General features: G+C 41.3%; 1 protein-coding gene across 1 annotated transcript in view; it reads right to left on the reverse strand.

The window, feature by feature from the left end:
* SORCS1 (sortilin related VPS10 domain containing receptor 1) overlaps positions 1–21,763 on the reverse strand; it is a gene marked incomplete at its 5' end in the record, with an annotated part of 502,465 nt that extends 480,702 nt beyond the window's left edge. Inside the window, one exon of the mRNA XM_029920325.1 lies at positions 21,365–21,763. Coding sequence (XP_029776185.1) covers positions 21,365–21,763 — 399 coding nt within the window. The remainder of the gene's footprint in view (positions 1–21,364) is intronic.

Raw genomic sequence — 21,763 nt, forward strand, 5'->3', positions numbered from 1 at the left:
CATCTGTAAAATGAGGGCACCAGAAAGAATGCCCTCAGAGATCCTTCTTCTTCATAAGAGACCCAACAGTTAATAACACTCAATTACCAAAATCAGACTGGTGGAACAGCAAGCAATGGAAGTATCCTGCAAAATCTCCATCTGCACTCAAACTGAGCTCCTAAGAATCTGTACTGAGCATCTTTTGGTCAAACTTTCATCTTGGCCGGTTTTCCAGAGATGGACATCACGGAGGGGAGGGACACACACAGATTATTCAACATTAGAACAAATTAAAATTACTACTGTCTAATCAAGTACAAACATGAACATCAACATTCCTCCCTGGGCCAACTGTTACCACTGTTACAATTCTCCCAGCCAGAACAAACTGAAAAAGTATGTAGCGTGCTCAACAGGGATTATTGTACCATTCTTCAAAAAGATGGTAGTTATGTAATTCAGGCTTGCTTTGGGGCAGTGCTCTGATCATTAACTCAAAATTGTTCCTGGCTCTTCATCATGTAATGCAAAGAAGTTATTATTACGGTTTCCTGTCTGTGTGCATGCAGAAGTCCTAGGTGGTGTGGAATGGTGACAGGCATTGGGCTGAGGAATCCCTTGGGCTCCTAGTTAAGAAGCTTAATTGGGTCTATTTTAGAGACTGTCTGTAGCAAAGGGGAGTTTTTGCCTTTGATCACAACTCCCCAGATGCTTGGCTTCGTGCTGAACATAGGTGCTTCCCCAGTACAATCCCAGTGGTGCCCTGCACTCGGGGAGCTATGCTGAGGCACCAGTGTCATTTTCTGTCTTCAGTACCATCCCATTGAATTCACTGAACACAGCACTACAAATAATACCAGTGTTCACCCTCTTCAAAAATAGCCCCATTTCCCCCCCTACTTGCAACACAGTTCTTGCTAATGTCACACACTTCACTTAAATAAAGCTCCTTGATTCTAAGGAGATGGAAAAGATGGTGGGGAGAAAGAGATAGGACACCTTACATTATTCTCTCTTGCTTTAGTCTTCCAAAGCTTTCCCATTCAGGTTTGGAAAAATGGATCCTGAGGTAGCCCTCTCATGTGCTGCCTCCCAGGGCCATTCTCCATTTTTCTGTGCTGTTCAAATGCAGCAGAGGTTTGGGAGGAGGAAAGATATTAAAATGTGAGTCTGGGCAATAAGGATTGTAGGAGAGCTCCCACTGGGCATTGCTTTCATGAATCCTACTGGAGATTGTGTGGGAAGCTTGGATTTTGTGGCATAGAGAACCCGCACTGCAAGAAGCAGCTGAAACCATTAGTACTATTCTTATATAAATGTCTAACCATGCTCAGAAGAAGGCATTTTACATTATCTTCATCAGCTGACATTTCTCAAGCACTACTGTGAGAAGGGCACTGCATTAGGCATGGGGACAAGAGGAAAATAGACGTCATCTTTTGTAGTTACTCAAAATTAATTTGAATATTTATTAAATACCACTTGTATGCTCAGCAGATTCATCCATAGCATATATTTATATGTCACTTATGTAGTGATCTATATTAAAATGTCTTAGGGGTGCCTGGGTGGCTCAGTCGGTTAAGCGTCCGGCTTCAGCTCAGGTCATGATCTCACAGTTTGTGGGTTCAAGCCCCGCATCAGGCTCTGTGCTGACAGCTAGCTCAGAGCCTGGAGCCTGCTTTGGATTCTGTGTGTCTCTCTCTCTGACTCTCCGCTGCTCGCACTGTCTCTCTCTGTCTCTCAAAAGTAAATTAAAAAACATTAAAAATTTAAAAAACTAAAATAAAATAAAATGTCTTAGCATGGTTCAAATCCATACTGTCTATCCCTCTAATGTCCTCTCAATCATTAGTATTTCAGTGTAAATTCCAGTTTCACCTGTGGCTCCTCTCCAAGCTCTTCCTAAATACCATTTCAAATCCTTCTTATTACTAGATCATAGGTAGGATAACATTTATAGGTCTATAGAATGGACAAGACCTCTGCTATTGTCCAGCCTGGCATTTCCATTTGGGAAAGGAGAAAATAAGCCCAAAGAACTAAATTGAACTATGTTAGGTACCCAAAAAATGTGCAGTGGGCCATACCTGGGCCTCCTGAATCCTACAACAGGCCTCCTTCTAGCGAGTTTCTGGCATTGCTGAGGTAATGTATGTTTCCAAAGATGAAGGCTGAAGTATATAACAGACAAAAGATACCACTAACTGATCACACACATTTTGTGACTCACTGTGTGCACTGGCCCTGCCTTCTGCAGTGTTATCTTGAAGAGGATGTGTGAAAATCACAGGGCACCATCAGCATCTGCAGTCAGGCACTCAGCTGCTCACACAATGCCTCGTAAATGGGCTCAGTGGACAAGTGAATTCTATAAGTCTCTTTCTAACCAGCCCCTTTCTCCAATGTTTTGTCCATCCAATACATTGTCACCATATTTCTTCTTCCAAACTTAAATGCTGATCATGTCACTCCCTAATATATTCAGAATGAAGCCCAAATTGTCCAGTTTGGTTTGCAAGACACTTCAGGTTATTAAGCTAGTTCGCTTCTCTAGCCTCATCTCCCACCCCAGCCTTGACACAGTGTAGTGCCTCTCCCTTCTTTTCATGGGCTGTTCCCTCTCATGCCTCTGACTTGCCACACGTGCCAGTTCTTCCCTGAGGAGTGTATTTTCTTCACTGCTTCAGCTGAAAATCCCCATTTATCCTTTTTATTTACCAGGGACATGATAAAGACTTCTTCTTGGAAGTCTTTACTGATGTCATCACCTCACCCACCCCCTTATGGCTAGATTTTTCTCCTGTGTAAATACCTGTGTGTTGCACATACCAAAAGAACTTTAACTACTTATCTCTCCCTTAGAGGGTGAGCCACTTGAGAAGAGGGCTACTTCCTTATCCTCAGCCCTACCAGGAAATTCAGCACCTGGTAGGGTTTATCTGATGCTACAAAAAAAAAAAAAAAAAAAAAAAAGGCAAAGGGTTAGTAAGTATAACACAAAACCAGGAGGCAACACAGTCCATGTTTTCAACTACCACTGTCTCCTCCTCTTAGTAAGTCTTTACTGACCACTTAGGATATTCCTGAGAATCAGATTGGTCAGCTGCAGAGCTCGGCACATGTTGACCCCATCTCACCATATAAAGGGATATATCCAAGTGGAACACCATCTGAGTTTAAAGAGTGCATAATCCTACAACTAACTTGTCTCTGCCAAACAAATAAGAGCCCTTGGCCTTGCCCCGGTGGGCACTCAGCAGTGAGTGGCTGAAGCCCACTGCAAGAGCTAGGTTCAGCACTGCCTCCCAGAGAACAGCTCCACCTGCTGAATTCTTCCACATTCTTCTCACCCTTCAGCACAGTGTTCTTCCAACCTGTGTAGGTGTGGTCACAATTTTTGAGAAACAATAGCTTCATAAAGGGGACAAAGGCATTTTGCATTCAGTCTCTTGCCTGAATTTTGCACAGGATTATAAGGATATATATGTAACAAATAACCGCACTACCTCTTTAAAAAGAGGGGGGGGAAAAGAAATGGTTATGTCAATATGCCAAGACTTTCTGTAGTGCCTCTTTTAAAGAATTAAGCTATCAGAGTGCATGGTGCTATTTAATCTACCTCCCTCTTCAGCAAGGCAGTGATAATCTCTATCTTCCCATGGATAAAGGGGGAGGTATGAAAGCATTCGGATTTCTCTGCTCATATCCATCACCAAACAATGTGATAAACACCAATGTGGGTGGGAGGTGGTGTTAAAACATGGGCAAGCAATGAATAAAGCAGATTGTTTAGTAGGAAAAGCTTGGGCAAACACATGAGGCATTTCTGGATGGTACAAAATATTTAAACTACCAGGAATAGTGAAGTGAAAGTTGCTGAATTAAATCACCTACAGAAGAAAATGAGGAGACTGGAGAAAGGCCAGAATCGAGCAACTTAAGGGAAGGAAACATTTTGTCAGTCATCCCAGACAGGCACATTGCAGAAATGGTCTTGTCTAAAGGATGAAAAACCCATTTACTATCCTGATTTTTTGCCTCAATTGCAGTCAAAATATTGCATTTTAAGAAACACTATCCAACACAAAATCACTGTGCAGGAAAATTCAGTAGCATACACCAAGTGTTTTAACAAAGAAAGGGAATGGGTCTTAATTAGAAACCCATGATTTTGCAAGCAATTTAGCATAAATAAAATGTAAGTAGGCCTAAAAATAAGGAAGTCCATTAAAGACAAAAAAAAGTTAGCTATAGGGTAGTTTTAATAATAAATCAAGGTCAGACCTTTCATATGTGTTCTGATTGAATTAAGGCAACTTAGCTGTTAGGATGAAATACAGTAGTTGCATACAACACAATCTGATTTAAATGGCCCCTGATTTAGAGAAAGAATTCAAGGACTCCTTCTTAAATAGAAAGGATCATTTTTCACATAAGAAAAGGAACTGCTCTAAGAAAGAATCTCAAATTATTTTTTAAAGAAATGTCATTTTAGCTCTACTTTTAACTCAGTGCTAAAGCTACTACTGCATTTGAAATTGTTTTATAATTTTTCTCTATGGAGAAAATCTTTGCTTAATCATATAGCAGGGGCCAGCATTTTTGTTTTCATAGAAAAGCAGCCCTATAGTTTTACTATATACTTAGACAATAGAACTGGCTTCAAACTTGAAAAACAAAGCAGAGACACTGAAAGAGACCGTCCAGCACTAGGTAGAAGTATAGCTGATAATTTAGATATAAAGGCAGAAGCAGAGATGTGTATTTATAAATGTCTTCATACACACACCTACACACAAACACTACTTTGCCAAAGTCCATGGCAAAGAGAACCCCTAAGTATTTAGGTCCCTTTAGGCAAAGATTTCTGTGAATATATTATTTTAGCCATAACGACTAGAACTCTACCTGTTGTCTGACAATGTTTAAAAAATGTTTCACCTACTTTTGTTTTTCCAGTTAACTCCTGAGGAATGAGTAAGCTTTAGGAGTTCTGAAAAGTCTAGCTCACAGAAGGAGTCTTGGATCATAATCTCTCCACAGAGATGGGCCAACAAGCTCTAAGCTCATGGAGGGTCAAAACTCTGCTGGTTTAATCACAAACAAATCGCCAGTGTCTGGCATCTGCCTGACATGTGTTAGGCATTTAATAATGATTTACTACATGAACAAGTTGAACCTACCAAAAACATGAAATGTCATAGTGTTCCAAATACAGTAGAATATAACTGCAAACAGTGAGCGTTTTAGACCATAACTATCTGGATTGAAATCCTAGTTCTACCTTTTTTATCCTAGTGACCTTTGGTGGGTTATTTGCCCTTCTATTTTTTCAGTTTCTTATTCTAAAATGGGGATAATGACAATGCCTACTTTCTATCGCTGACATGTGTATTACCAAGAATAGTACCTGGCACACTGTAAACCCCTCGTAAGTGTTGGTTATTATTTTATCAACTATTGTCTAAGCCCTCAATACATAGCAGTCCTCACCCACCTTTAACTGAATTCCCGCTCTGTCCAAACTCACTTGGGAAATCCAGCAACCCTCAAGGTACCCTTTCAGGTAAATGTGCCTGAAAAAAACATGTCCATTTAATCCATATTTCTTTTCTCCTTGTCATGGTGCTGTAGGTTCAGTCCACTATCACAAATGCAATTTTATCTCTCACAATGCAATATGTCCTCACTATTTCTCAAATGCTCTGGCTTTGCTGAGACTTCTGTATCATGGGGGCTGGTTCTCAATCCAGCTCCTTAAATTAGGAGCATGAAGTTATTTTCTCCCTCAGGCCTGAGGCAATGCTGGCCCCTACCAGCCATCAGCACATCCTGGCAGCTAGAACATCACACTTCATTAAGAAACATCCCTAATGCTCATGCTATAAGGATGCTGTAACTCCAACACAATATGATTTATTTTATTTGAATCTACACCTTCCCTCTCAATCTCTCTCTCTCTCTCTCTCTCTCTTTCTCTCTCTTTCTTTCTCTCTCTCTCTCTCTGTCTTTCTGTCTTTCTGTCTGATTTTGGGTCATCTTATTAGAATTATTTGTATGAGATAATCCAGATAGTTTATATTTCATGAATCAGGACAGTGAAAACTATCCAGGCAGCCCATCATTACAGTACCTCAATGCTGACCAGTAGCCTTCCCTATCAAAAAAGGCCAATGAATGACCCTATACTGCTTTAGTGTTCTGCCATTTTAATGTACACTTACCAAGTACCTCCTATGGGCCAATTACAAGTATATAAACCTGAATAGAATGGAGCCTTGTACATTGACTGGAATCCAAGCCAGTGCTTGGAGAAAGGCATAGAGAGTAACTTGGCACATAAGGTCTCTCTCATAAGGTGCAGGTATCTCTTCTTCCTGGAAGTATCGTAGAAACTCTAAGAAAGGAGGTGGTAGCCAAGCAAGGACTTAAAGAATGAAATGGATTTAACTGGACAGATACAGAGATGACTAATTTTCTTTCTCTTTTTCATGGATGATTATGTTTCTAAGCAGAGGAAGTAGCATAAGCAAAGGGACAGGAACAGAGAACGAAGAATTGGCAGTGGCTAAGAGTATGTATGCCTTTGAGGCAGGAAAGAGAGGGTCAAAAGACCACCATCAAGTTAGTATGCAAATAACAACTTTGGTATTTTCATTATGCCCCAGTGCTTATATTCTCTCCAACATCGTAAATCAGACAATGGCAAAGGTTTGCCATTACAAGGGTAAGAGGATAAAGACTTAATACATTATGAGCTATATAATCAATCACAACCACTCAACTTTGTCATTTTTCCCCCAAAGCAGCCATAGACAATACATAAATGAATGAGGATGATTGTGTTCCAATAAAATTTTATATCAAATAATTTTCAGGTGTCATGACCCATCATTCTTTTTATTGTTCTTAGCCATTTAAAAATGTAAAAACATTCTGTGGGCCATAAACAAGCATTAGGCCAATTTGGTCCAAAGGTCATAGTTTGATAACTTCTGCCTTAAATAAACTACCTCAACCTACATGCAAAAGAAAGATAAATTAAAGCCTCTCCCTAAAATGGTAATATTTTTGCTTGTTTAGAGATATTTTCAAGACCTACATTTAGGTTGAACAAGAGATACTTGGGTACTTCCACACTCAATAAGCGGTTAAAGCAAATACATTTTTTCCTTTTCTTTTCCCTAAGATTTTAATCTAGCTTCAATAAATATCAAGGAGAATCTAATATCAAAAATGAGTCTTGGGCAATTGGCAGCAAACTTGTCTTAGTCCATTCAGGCTACTATAAAAAAAAGCCACAGATTGGATGGCTTATGACCAGCAGATATTTCTTCCTCATAGCTCTTGAGTCCAGGAACGTTAAAACCAAGACACCATAAAATCCAGTGTCTGGTGAGGACCCACTTACAGGTTCCACATATGGCATCTTCTTGCTGTAACCTCACAAGGTGGAAAGGGTAAGGGAGTTTCTTAGGTCACTTTTATAAAGGCACTAATTGCCATTCATGAGGGTGTCATCCTTATGACCTAATTGCCTCTCAAAGCCCCTATACCTCCTAACACCCATCACTTTGGGGTTAGATTTCAACACATGAGTCTGGGCGGGGGAACGGGGGACTTGCATTCAGACCATGGTAGAATTCATCTTACTCTTTGGGCATGGTCATTTATATGTCTCAGGGTATACTTATGATCAGCTGAAAAGCTCATTCTCAAGTCATTTCTGCCGGAAAAGGATGAAATTCCTGAGTCATTGAGTCTACCACAGTAGTACAAAAGCTAGGTGAAAATTCCTAAGTCACAATACTCTAAAGCCAGTTCTGGACCTTGTAACATGATCTCAAACCTCAGTCTTAGTGCGAATTGCATGCATAGAGACGGTGAAACTCAGAGGCCATGGAAATGTCTCTTCAACTGGTCATGGGCAGGTGAGCCAATTCTGAGAGCACCTGCCCTCTCTCTGGCCATGCCCTTCCTCACCTGCTTCCCCCTTATGCTCTGTTTTCTATTTCTTTTTTCTTCTTTGTGTCCAAGAAGGAAGGAAAGAGGCCAACTAAATAAGAGGTAAATTTATTCTTTGGGATTTTCCAATATATCTAATTGATGTACATTCTGCCTCCTGTCTGCAAGGCATACTCGTTTAGTATGGAGAACACTGGTATGCAACCTTCTGTGGCCTTCTCTTACTGCCTCAAATCATACTGCAATCCTAAGTGGTGATCATTCAACTCATCTAATGCACCCAGTTCCCCACATTGATTTGGGGAGCATGTCAAAGAAAATGACATGAACACCCACTTTCAAAACTCTTTAAAAGCAGAGACATATACAATAGCCCTGAAAAGATCCCATCATTGTTTAATCAAATTATCTTGTGAATAGAAAAGATAGAAATATCTTAAATCTGTGTGCGTGCATGCGTATGTGTGTGCGCATCTGTACACAGGCGTGTACAACATACATGGATACAGAAAGATTCAGGGGGAAAACTCTCCCCTGGGAAAAATCAACTTCCTTTAGTAAGGGTGAGGCCAAGCACTTAATAGGACATTTTAAACTGATATTTAACATACTGGGGAGTCAATCTTATATTTAAACATACTGTGAGCCTTGGTTCCATATAACTTGGGTGCTGAGATGATGAATAAAGAGATTGCCATCCCTGTCACAGCTTGTTGACCACGCTAACAATCTAAAATGAATCCAAGACCTAAAATTTGGGGAGTTTAAAAGAGGCAGGAGTGGTCTATTCTGTCTGCAAAACTCCTCATGGTGTATAAAGACCAGCTTAAATGTCACCTCCCTTTAAGGCCTTGCCTCCCACTCTCAGAAAGAATTAGTTGTTCCCCGCTCATCTTTGCTCCCATAGCACTTTGCAAAAAACTCTATTATAGCTATTATGCACTTATCATACTAAATTGCAATTTATCTGTTTATGTGTCTGTCTATTTCCACCAGAATATGCACCCTCAAGGGCAAAGGTCAGGTCTTATTCAGCTCTGTATTCTCAGTACTCAGCACAGTGCTGACACAACATCCACTTAAAACATGTTTTCGTATTTTTATTATTAAAGAAATGCATGCCATGTTAAAAATTCAAAACAGCACAGACCAGTATAAAAGGAAAGGTTAAAAGTTGCCTTTCTACCACCCAGACCATGAGTTTCATTTCCCACAGGAAATCACTCTTAAGACATGCTTAAAAATGCATAAATACTACACATACTCCTCCCACCCCACACCCAGCCAACCAACGTGCATGACTCTCAGAGCTGCCCCACACATAAGACTGGCTGCGTCTGCTGGCACCCTGGCAGGGCTGGGTACGAACCTGCCAGAGCAAGGCCAGGGAAGTCCTGCTGCCAAAGGACAAGGCTGCCATAAGTCTAGGACTCAGTTCTGCTCTGCATTCTTTATGAGTCGACAGTGAGTTCTCTCCATTCACTGATGGGTTTCCTCTCTACTTTATCTCTCTCTCTTTCTGCAATCTACTCCAAGCTTCCATGCCTCTGTTACAATTCTTTGTCTCTCTCTCCATCTGCTTTTCTCAGTCTCTGGTCTCTTGCCTCACCTTCTCTGTATCTTCCTTTTTCTTGGTCCACCTCTGCTGTCTCTTTCTCTCTGCATCTCTCTCCCTCTTATTATTTCTCTCCATTTCTCTGTGTTCACTGTCTCTGTCTCTTTTCAGGTTCTTTTTCTCTCTTTGTTCTGGAGATTTTCTTCCACTCAGCTCTCACCATCAGTAAGCATCCTTACAGCAATATCTAATATTCCATTTTTGAGAGTACAGACTTAAGTGTAGTACATCAGTGTTTAAGCTACGGTGAGTATATGGGATGCACACGTTTATTATGTATGCACTCATATGTACATATACAATTTAGAGATGGAGACTAAGTTCAAGACAGAGACAAAGATTTAAAATGAAATACATGCTCTTTTATTGGGGACTGAAGGCTACTAGAATTTCTGGATGGGGTTGTCAGTTTGGTGGAATTGCCTCAGATCTCTCACTCTGGAATCAGCAAAGGGGATGACAAACAAAAGGGCCAGTAGCCCGGCTGCTGCTCACCCGAGGAGAGACAGAGTGATTCCACTGCTTTGCAAAGACCCTGGGCACTAGCTCTCACCCAACAATAGCGACTAGAAGCAAATCAGGCAACTTGGACGTGGGCTCTTTGTTTAGTTCAGTTGCCTGAAATTCGGTTCTAATGATGCCAAGTTCAAAAATCTCCCTTGCTCTCTTTTTTTCATTTTCAAGTAACTTTTAGAGATAACTCAAGCAATAAATATTTATTGAGAAACAACAACAGCAAAACTATGGACAAACAAAAAGCATCATCTATAAACCCAACAAGCATTATAATCACAGGCAAATGTTTTGAATCATACCTTTCCTCTTTTTATAATGGTATTTTCTACACTTGATCTTAGCCAAAAGGCCGAGAAGCGATTAATGGTATTTTCTAGCATACAATAAAATTTTGAAAGTAGTGAGCCCTTCCATGCTCAGGTTTATTTCTAGGGGCTTGAGATACATGAGGAAAAAGCATAGACAAAACAACAAAAACAAAAACACTGACTTCATGTGTCTTATATTTGTACTATTTTTTCATCTATTTTTTCCTTTCTGGTATTTTGCAGGAGATTTCCCAATTCAATATATGTATATATTTACATAAGCAATCTTTTCGTGGCTGGATATTCTGCAACACTCATGAACAAGATCACAGGTTGCTTACTTTAAGTGAAAAGTCATTTTCCTCAAGGAACAAGCAAATAAAACAGTATAGTTACTAAGGGCTGGTGGCCCCCAAATGTGCTGCTTTGCTGTGCAGATTATTTCAAGCTGAAAACAATCAAAGCCCAAAAGATTTGGGGAAAATCCTTGACCTTCCCCCTAGCTGCCAAAAAGAATTTGGATGGAGAACCTGTTTTAGGAAGGGAGCTATCACCATAGACAACTACACCGTAATAGGAACTAAGTGTAAGAGACACGGAGGAGTCTAGCAAAGTATTTGTTAAAATTCCTCTCTCTACCCCATTGTTTCTACGTGGCTCAGAAAATATTTCCTTTACCAACATTTGGTCTTCGTCATCTTCTTGTGAATTTTCCTCCTCCCCCCCTTTCAAGTCTCTGACCCATACCCCTTACTCTTTATTTCAAAATGATGGATATACCACATTTTGCTTTAATGTCTTTGGAATTTCACATTTATATGGATTCCCTACACGTAAGAAGAAAATATGACTTTCTCCTGACATTCTGTCTCATGTCAATTTAGTCTTAGACCAGCTAGAAGAACTTTGAAGGATAGAGAAAAATTTTTCTACCCCAACAACAGCAAATATTTAGTAAGCAAGTTGCAATATTGTGATTTATAATACATGTATATTTGATCTGCATTTCATCACTGGCAGCAAATTTCCAAGATTCTTAGAATTTCCTATGTGATGAGAGAGATAGAAGTGTCCTTTTCTATGTTAATGAGATGACTATGGGGCCACACCTAAGGATGGGGGCTGGTTGCCAGGGGAACCATCCACCTGATTGGAAGGTTGGGAACGTTTAGTCCCAGGTTTAGTCCCAGTCCCTAACCTCTGAGGAGGGGAGAATGGCTAGGGGGTGAATTGATGGCCAATGATTTAATCAATCAGGCCTATGGAATAAAGCCTCCATAAAACCCAACAGGATAGGGCTCCAAGGGAGTCTAGTTGGTAAACATGTCGAGATTCAGGGGGAGCAGCAGGCTCAGAGAAAAGCTCCATGCCCTTTCCCCAACCTTGCTCAAGGCATCTCTTCCATCTGGCTATTCCTCAGTTATGTCCTTTTGTAATAAATTGGCAATTTAGTAAGTAAAATGTTTCTCTTGCATTCTGTAAGCTGTTCTAGCAAGTTACTCAAACCCAAGGAGACAGTCATTGAAGCCTCTAATTTATAACCAGTTGGTCCAATGCACAGGTGACACCCTGGGCTTGTGAATGGTACTTGAAGTAGAGAGGTAGGGGTGGCTGTCATGTTGGACTGAGCCCTTTACTAGTGGACCCTGAGGTACTACCCCTGGGTAGACAGTGCCGAACAGAGTTGAATTGTAAGATACCCGCCTAGTGTCAGACAATTGCTTGTTGGTGTAGAAACACCCCAGCAAAACCAACACACACACACACACACACACACACACACACACACTGGAGATTAGGTCCAGACACTTACTACCACTATTATGTGCAAAACTAGTTGGAGACATTGAGACGAATGGCAAAAAGCATAAGACAGAGTCTTGGACTTATTACTAAACAATGCAACTGGAATGAAAAAACATAACTGCAGAAACAAAAGTATTATCATGAGCAACATATTAAAAACACCATTTAGTAGGCCATCTTTGAGCATTAGTAATATCAGTACTAATACTAACAAAATAGTGATAACAACAATAATGATAATGATAGCTAACCTACATTGATTGGTTGCTATGTGCCAGATGCCACTTTCAGCATTTTTGTACCTATTGTCTCCTTTAACCAGTAAGAAACCATATAAAAAGTATAGCATTATTATTTCCATTTTACAGCTGAGGAATGAACAGAATTATAAAGTTAATTGCCCAAGTTCCCATATCTAGTACATAGTGGAGTGGGAATTCAAACCCATCACTAAACATTGTGTTCCAATTCACATAATGTACTCTTTCAGCCACTGAAATGTACTCTTTTAGCCACTGAAGACTTTTTTTTTGTGGTCGTATGGACATCCAGAAAAGATAACTGCCTAATATACATTCAGTGATAAAAAAAAAAATCACCATCTAGCAGAAAAGCATCATCTTCCTAGGGAATCCATGCTGCCCCATGTAACTGTCTCTCTCCTACAGTACCTTGTACCAGGTCCTCAACACGGGGGTCACAGTTGCCATGGAAAAGCTGATAAAAGCTATGGGCTTCAGCTCACCACAGGGAAAAGTGAAGCATATTGACATAAGATCATACAGACAATGGAAGGGGTTCAGAGACCCCAAAACACACACATGAATTTTAAGGAAATGATTTTCAAACTTTTATAGAGTTCCTAAGGGAGCGTGTAAAACATAAAGATTCCTAGTCCCCATCAAGAGATGTAAAAGCAGGTCGCAAGAGGGCAAGCCCTTTAAGAAAATGCTGCCCGAGGTGCCCACAGCTGCCCAGTTTACAATTCCCCCATCAACTCAGAAAAAGCTTTGTCAGGGTAAACACAGATATAGATAGGTTTTTAAGCAGGTGACGGCCATGCCTAAAATAACCTTTTCTCCCTACTGACTCTTATTAAGAGTGTATTTGGGGAAGTGCTAAGATAAGGGGCAGACCTTCTGCTTTTAACTCCCTTCCCCTCTCCCAAAGACCCTGAAGCAGAAGGATCTATCTATGGTCCACAATTCTGTGTCTCAATAGCCTCTGCTACTCTGGTTAGGGGAAGATGACTTAGAGGCATCAAGCCACTGGCTTCAGGGCACAACATGATGAGTTGGTTGTCTGATGGCATGATTTTTATTAGCAGTTTCTTTAAAAAGTGTACAAGTTGTCCATACTGTCACTCTAGGTTCATTAGTCAGCAGGGAGAAACCTAACAGCACATCCCACACATCCTCCCAGAGTAACAAGAGGGCACGTATTACTAACCCCAGGAGAGCCACTCAAGGGGACGGGTGGCCCTTGAGGCTTTGACTGAACTCAATCATGAAGCAGATAACCAAGTATAATATATCAGGTTAGTGCCCTGAGCAGGAGGATATGACAGGGAAAACCCTGAGGTGGGGTCATCATGCAAAGAGGTTCCCCACCACTCCTCTGCACGGACTTGTGAAGTTCTTCCTAAGAAACTCAAAACTAAACCCTTACAGAGAGTTAATGTGATCAAATGAAAAAATTCTTAAGAGCCATGAAGGGCAAAAATCCAGTTCCAGTTGTGCCACCTTCTAGCTGGGTGGCCTTGCCCAAGCAAGTTCTTTAAGCCCTGACTCCCACAACTTTAGAACAGGGCAATAATACCTCATTTGTATTATGGTGGTGGGAAGATGGAGTGAAATAATGTGATGCTCTAGAAAGTACTTTCAGGGAAGCTTCTCACAAAGTTGGTGGTAATTTATATGACTGTGAAGAGGGGTTTCTATTATAATCAATATATCTTACCTGGCTATAGCGAGCTATCCCTGGGGTTCAGCAACCTCTCTTTTGCTCCATTCCCCAACCCAAGCCCCCTAAGTCAGAAGAAGCAGTAAAGGCAATAGCTGATAACTCAGTTATAATCCTTGAGCCAATATACTCCATCAGTATCAATAGGTACCCTCCAATTTGACTCCTGCTGCTCTCAAATGTTGACACGTTAGGTTCCTTTGACTGAGATCACACATAATATTATTTTAAACTACATTCAACCTGCATCAGACAACTAAACAGGGGAAGACGTGGATATGCTGCTGTTCTCCCTCAAGCCCCTTCTGCAACTAGCCCAGTTATAAGTAATCTTACCTCTCAAGTCCATTAGCAGTGGAATATGGAGAAGGGGGTTTTGCCAGAGACCTTGCTTGCAGTAAGCCCCATCATCTCTCTTTAAGGTCCCCCTTTAAAGGTGTAAACAACGCCAAGAGCATGACTCTTGATGGGGCCACCTGCTCTGAAGCCCAGTACAAATCACTTGAACAGCTGAATATAGAGTTCAGGGGCTCCATGGCAGACATCCATACTTCCTCCACAGTGGCAGACATTATAGACACAGGTGCATACACTTCAGATAAACCAAGGGGCTAGGATGCAGCTGTGTTCTAACTCTTGCCTGATGAAAGCCAGCAGGGGGCCAGACCAAGAGTCAGTCATACGGTGGGGCAAAACATTGTTGATTCTCTTCTTCCACTAACTGACCTGCTTTAATAGCAGTGCCTTGATCTCCCTACCCGACTAATGTAGCTGATATTTGTCTTTCCTATCTCAGAGGCCTGTGGGGAGAAAAAAACTGAGGTAAGGGAAGTAATGTTCCAATCTTTGAAAGCTGAAGCATTTTTGCAGAGGAAGTGGCTGTAAGGGATCTAAAATGGTATAACAACATTCAGGAGTGCTATAGAAACAGACACGGTATCTTTTATACACGGGGAAAATTTCACGTGGGATTTCCTACAGAAAGAACATTCATGTCTTTTTTTCTCTCTACTTACATTGTAGAAGAGGCTCTGTTCTTTCCTTATGAACCTTGCACAGTAAATTCCACCGATGTTTCTTGCCAACCATTTGATTATTCCACGCAACCCACTGGAGAAAAGTGCATACCCCTTTGGAGTAGCCATTCCACCTCCGTGGAGTCTGACTCCACCACCCAGGCACCACTCTTTATTCCCTGCCATCCCCGTTGGCCACTGCACTGACACCACTTGGCTTGTTTCCTCTCTAGGACACACAGACGCATTCTCCACCCTTTCTCGCCAGAGATACAGGACAGTAATTGAGACACACACAAAGACAGAACAAATATTTTACATATGTTTAGTGACTTAACATAAGCTGGCAAAGAGCCCAATTAATTTACCCTCTGGGAAGCCTGGCCAGTGATAGTTCTGACCAAGGACTTAAACAAAACAAGGTCCTTCAGAGAAAACTGTGCGTGGAAAATGTCCAGGTGAACATGAAACGGTGATGACTCTAGGTGAGACTGAAGGTGTAAAGAAAGGCAATCGTATCTCTACGTGCCCGCACAGGTTTTATTTTCTTTTGGGGTCTTGGAATGTACCCAAAGACACTAGAAGATCAATTTGCATATTTTGGCTTAAATCATATTTTTAAATGACTTCTAAGATTAACATGTCAGCTAAACATAGTTTACATTTAAAGCAGGCTAATTTATTGGAATATATTGGAATGTTTACATCTCTACTCTTGACCTTTACTCACACTATCCATTCAGCTTAAAATAGCCTTGTAATAACCTCCATCTCTTAATCAAAATCTTCTCTATATTTCAATGTCCACTTGAAGCACCTGCCCCGCCATGGGTGTGAAGACCACCCTAGTTAGTAAGTGCCTGATCTTCTGAACTCTGATAGCAGGCTCTGCCCTCAGGGGAGTCTCAGATTCTGCAGGATTGTTTGAGTACAAGACAGAAAGCTCTTTGAGGGCAGGCAATACTTATTCTCACCTTTGTGCATCACTGTACATCTGTCTCTATTATAAGTGCCTAAAAAATATTAGGACTCAATACATATTTGTAGAATTAAAAGTCAATGTGACAATTTGAGTAAGCCTCTTAGCATCATGCTGCCATATGGCACTCTCTCCTTGGAGGTGAGCAATGTTTTTTCTCTTAAGTAAATCATTAAATAATTATTAAATAAACAATTCCATTGGGTTTTGTACCTGAGTCTATGAGTTTCTGGGGTCTCTCCATAAAAGGATGTGGATAGAGTTCCCAGAGTTAACGTTTACGCCCTTATCGTGTAGAAAATGCCACTAAATATCTTTAAAGGAAACTAAATTCCCAATCTCATATGAAGCATTTTTTTATCCAAAGACACAAAGTTCCTTAACAAGAAGATGTGACACACACAAAAAAACCATAATAAATTAGATATTGGTGCAAATCCAAATTGAAATGACTGCCTGCTTGTATCTCAAATGTTTTGATTTCCTACACATGGATATGCATATTAATCATGGAAAAAGGAGGATTTAGGTGGAAAAAAAAGACTTGTTCCTTAGAGGTCAAGGGTACAGGTCATTTTGTCATTTGTGTATCCCCAACACTGCTAGTGCACTTAAATGTAGTAGGTGCATAATATGTGCAGGCTAAACAAACTATTAAGTTATTTTAACCTGTAAGGGATTTCTGTGGTGTTCTAGTCTATCTACATCATTTTACAGAGGATGAAATTGAGGCTACATCATTGTAACAGGACACATTATGACTCCATATCTAGTTTTTGTACACAGGCAGGACTATAACTCAGCATCCTTATCTGCCACTGGAGAAGTATTTAACTAAAAGAACAAGTCGTATTTATTGAGCACGTACTATGTATCAGCCACTTCATAAACATGATGTCAAATCTTCAGGACAAAGCCTGTAAAAGTTGTACTATCTCCATATTTTAGTTGAGGAAGATGAGGTTCAAGGAATTTAAGTGTCTTGTTCAAGGCAAAGTGTGGTAAGCAGGAGACTTAACATTCAAACTCAAATCTCTCTGCTTCCAAACCCACTGCTTTCCATGTCACACCACATTAACATTCACTAATAGCACAAAGCACTGATCAGAGAAGGAATTAGGTGGGCTTGTTAGAGAAAGCTAACACGCTTTATCATTTTACTTTTAAAAAATGAGTCAAGTCAAAAAATATGTCTAAATGTGCAATCAGATAAAGTGTTTACGTGCAACATCTCTATAAATCAGATTTGCAAGTAACTTCGAAAAGGCATCTATCTATTCCTAAAGAACACCAGATCTGAGAGCTGAATGATGGCAGGTTACCTTGTGCTCAATGAATCACCAGGTGCAGATTCCATGTCTCATGAAAGACAAAGAGGTAGGCGGATAAGAGAACAAGCAAATCACTACTTAAGGTAAAGAGTGCAATGTGACAGGCACCTGTTAAAGTCCGGGCTTTTCTACATGGAGATGGAGCTTACAGCCAGGACTGTACCTTCCTCCAGCATCATCTGAAATCTACCCCATGACAGGACCATTTAAAATTCTGACTTCAACAGGTCTGAGTTTTTCTGTCCTACCTTAGTCTTTAAGACCAGCCATTCTGTGAGGTTGGGAAGTCAGCTCACTCAGGGTTCCAGTCTCTATTTAACAATGACCTTCCGTAAGATCTCAGTAATTCATTCAGCTTTCTAGAGTCTCAATTTTCTTCTCTATGTGATGAGAATAACAATATCTACTAAGAGCATTTTTTTGTGTGTGAAAATTAAGTGAGAGGATAGAAGAGAAGACATCTACCCAAAATCTGACCCAAGCTGGGACTCAGTTTATTCACTAATGTTTCCTGGTAAATGTCAAGTCCTGGAACAGCTGAAGGCAAAGCGGTACATGGAAATGAACCAGACCATCATGGTCTGTGACAAATGCAGCATTAAAGTATCAGAATGGCAAACTATAAGTCAAAGCCTCTGTTAACAAACCTTACAATACTATTTGCAGTGAGAAAAGGACAAGGCATTAAGCTGAAATATTCAAATTGACTACAGCATAAAAATACGAAAAATAGAGATTAACACTTGCCATGCACTTATTGCCTAATGAGGATTTTTATAAGGATTAATTTACTGTAACACTTTGAAATTTCTTGGATATAAGGAATAAACACATGCTCCATCACACATACATATCCAGACAAATATATATTTTAACAAAGTCAGGATTACTGTATAAATTTAGATCAGGGCACAGCATGCCTAGCATGAGTAGGGTAGGAACAATATGTTCTTGCTCAAGACACCAAGCTCATGACAAATGATTCATCCCCCAGCACCTTTCATGCCAAAAGATCCCCCCAGGTGTTCCACCAACTCCAGCAACACTTTCCATCAAGCTAGACTGCAGCAGAGAGGAATCACATCACTCCCACGGATGAAGCAAAACAGTCATGTCTTTACACAACTGCACAAGTCCAACAGCGAGGGGGCAGGAAGAAGGGAAGGAGGCGAGGGAATCATCCAGAATTTCTCACAAGTTTGACAGGCAGCCTATAATTACCATACATTTACACCTTTATGGCAGGGGTTATTGTAATAGAAACTCTCCTTAGCAAAGGCTTTTAGCTAAAGGTCAGATAGGTTCAGGGAATGGATATAGCCTGCAGCCCTGAGTGGGTTGGGGGCAGACTTACAGGAGACTGATATATAAATGCAAAGAAAATGAGAGCTGCACAACGTTGCCCTCCCATTTAAATTAGTGTATTTGTTTGCTCTGGGGAGAAGGGAAGGGCTGTTAGTTGAGAATTCCAAACAGGTTACAGTCCTTGACAGTCACAACCCGCTCATGTGTAACCTGGCACGTAATGAACTGGCACTGTCCCCATTTTAGGGATGAGGAAATTCACTCTCAGCATGCAATCAACTTGCCAAGAGCAAACCACAAATAAACTAGAACTAGAACCCAAGTCTCCACACTGGTTTTTACATCACAAAGTTGCCCAGAAAAGTTTTTATTTTTTTATGCCCATTTTCTTGCTTTATTTTTTTTTAAACTTTGTCTCTCCTATGACTGCGCCCTCTTTGTTGTGTGGGACCTGGATAAAGATTGTTCTCCCTCTGCCATCTGCATATATATATATATATATATATATATATACACTAAAAAACCGGTAATTCCTGTGTAAAAAGGCAAGGGTGGGGAGCAGAGGGGTTCCTTGAAGAATTACAAACTTCAAAGGGTAGAAATCTCATTCAAATTTGAGAGCTCAAGCCTTTAACATGCACCACCTTGATTTTCTATATTATCTCAGACTTCCCTGCTTGTTGGCTGTCCAAATCCTGACCCTAATAAGTCCTACTGTGCTTATAAGCATCATTAAAAAAAAAAAAAAAAGCCTGGCAGTGTTTGGCGCCATTTCTTAAATGGAGTTTAAAATTTGCCAAAGATGTACTCTCCTTTTCCAGCTCTTTCCAATATCTTTCAAGAGATGAACTAAAGTAGAGGTCTAATGGGTGAGTGATATTTTACAGCTTGAATTACATTAAAAGCCAGAAATATTTTGAGTCCAATGTCCTCTACTTCTTGATACAACAAGATGTAATATGTTGGATGTGTTTAAAATCTCCCCTTAAAGCCAGAAGCTTTAAGTTAATCATTTAAAGCAGTGTGAAAGTTATTCAATCAGTTTAAGAAGATTCAAGTCCAAATTGGGGGATTAATGTTAGTGGTTATAATATGAAAGATATAATCGTTAAGGTAAGAAATGAGGGCAAGGGTCTCTAGAACTTTAACAGGAAGAGTGTAACAGCTTCAATTATTTGATTAAACCATTCTTGAGATCCATAGAAAACCACAGCCTCAGTCATGAGAGCTGAATTGTAGGGAAAACCTTGATGATGCTCCCAGGACAGAGACATAAATACAAAATACTGTTTATCAGGATTTACCTTACTGCAGTTTATATCTATATACCAAGGAACTCATAATGGCAGACCAGTATTTTTAAATGTTCACAACTTTCATTAAAAAGCTGACAATGAGCACAACTCAGTAGAGTGGCACTTTCCTGGGAAGGTTTCTGGCAATGACATCACATCTGAAAACGTTCTGAAAGGTACCAGGCGGCACAGACTGTAGATATTACAAATACTACAATCTCAGTAACCTGATGGAAGCTGAAACTTTTTTACGTATCCTTGGTTTTTGTGTTCTTTTCTGCTTCATGACAGCCTAGAGACCTTTCCACACTTTTAAATCCTCTTCAGTTATTTCCATCAAAGCTAGTTCTTTACTATTTCAGCTCATTGAAGTTTCCCAGGTGCAGTGTAAGCTGGAAAAGCTACCCCAGATTCCAGACATGCAGGCTTTCCCGAAAATATAAAATCTTCCCTGATGTGGCCAAAGCTCCTGGACTGTACCCACTCTCCCCAGTGTTACCCTCCTGGCCAGCAATCCCCCTTGGTCCCTTCATACAGAAAGGGTTAAGTCTTTATCTGTGCGCTTCTCCAGAGGAGGTCAGGGAATGGGGGAGAACAGGGGTTTGTTGTCACTGGGATATATCTGATCTTCCTGGACTGATCATGCCAGAGAACAACCACTCATTCACAGGCTGGAAAGCCCCAGCTCTCAAAACACACTGGCTGGTGCTGTTAGAAGATGCTAGAGAGTTCCTGTCCTGAAACTTGCATCCACTTGGTCCCCAGAAACAGAGAATACATTAAGGGCACCTTAGTGTCCATTACCTACCTCTTCCCTTGTGGGGAAGGGGGGTTAGGAGCTTTGCAGAAAAATAAAAAGCTTACAAATAAAGTCTTCTTGATCTTACTTGTGCTCACCCATAAGTCTAGCAAGTAAAAAGAAAGTCAGTTAAAAGAATGTCATCTTGCCGGGAAATTTAACCCATTCACCTCCACATTCAGAATACTTTAACCCCCTCTGTTTGCCTGGGTCTTCAGCTCTGTTACTACCCCAATGCGACCAGGAAGCAGGGATCTAGCTGCCCAGTTTGAAGCTTTTGGGGGTTTCTGAGAGAGCTCAGGTGGTGTCATGGGTCTCCTGATGGATGACATTAACTCCTAGGGGAGGTGGGCACGGAAGACTTTAGTTTGCAGCATCTCTCAAGTGCCGAAACCCCGTTTCTCCAAATTCTCCATCAGACCACGCAGCTGCTTTAACCCTTTCCACCTTTCACCCCTGGCTCTCGGTCCCCGTCTACTCACGCTGCTGTTGTGGCCGGACCAGTGGACCATGGCTTGGTTGTGTGCTGAGTCGCCCGTCAGCGCGAACGTGGTACTGGTCAGTCTCAGCTCCTCCATCCGGAAGCGCGTGGCTTTGTCCGGGTCCCGCTCCAGAGTCCCAGGCCCCGGCTGCCCTCCGTCCCTGAGCGTTCCCCGGGGGCTCCGACTCGCGCCCTCTGCCCGCTCTGCCGCCCCCGGCTCCGCTTCGCTCCGTCTCCGCCGGCCAGAGCGCGGGGCCGTCACCACGGACGCCGCGGTGCCCGGGGCCCGCTCCAGGGACAGCGCTCGGTCTCCGGGGGCCACTGCGAGCAGGGGGCGCCCAAGGAGGGGCAGGGGCGTGGCAGCAGCTCGGCCCCGTCCCGTGAAGCCCCCCGGGGTCGC

Source organism: Suricata suricatta, chromosome 2, assembly GCF_006229205.1.
Source record: "Suricata suricatta isolate VVHF042 chromosome 2, meerkat_22Aug2017_6uvM2_HiC, whole genome shotgun sequence".
NCBI classification, from domain to species: domain Eukaryota; kingdom Metazoa; phylum Chordata; class Mammalia; order Carnivora; family Herpestidae; genus Suricata; species Suricata suricatta.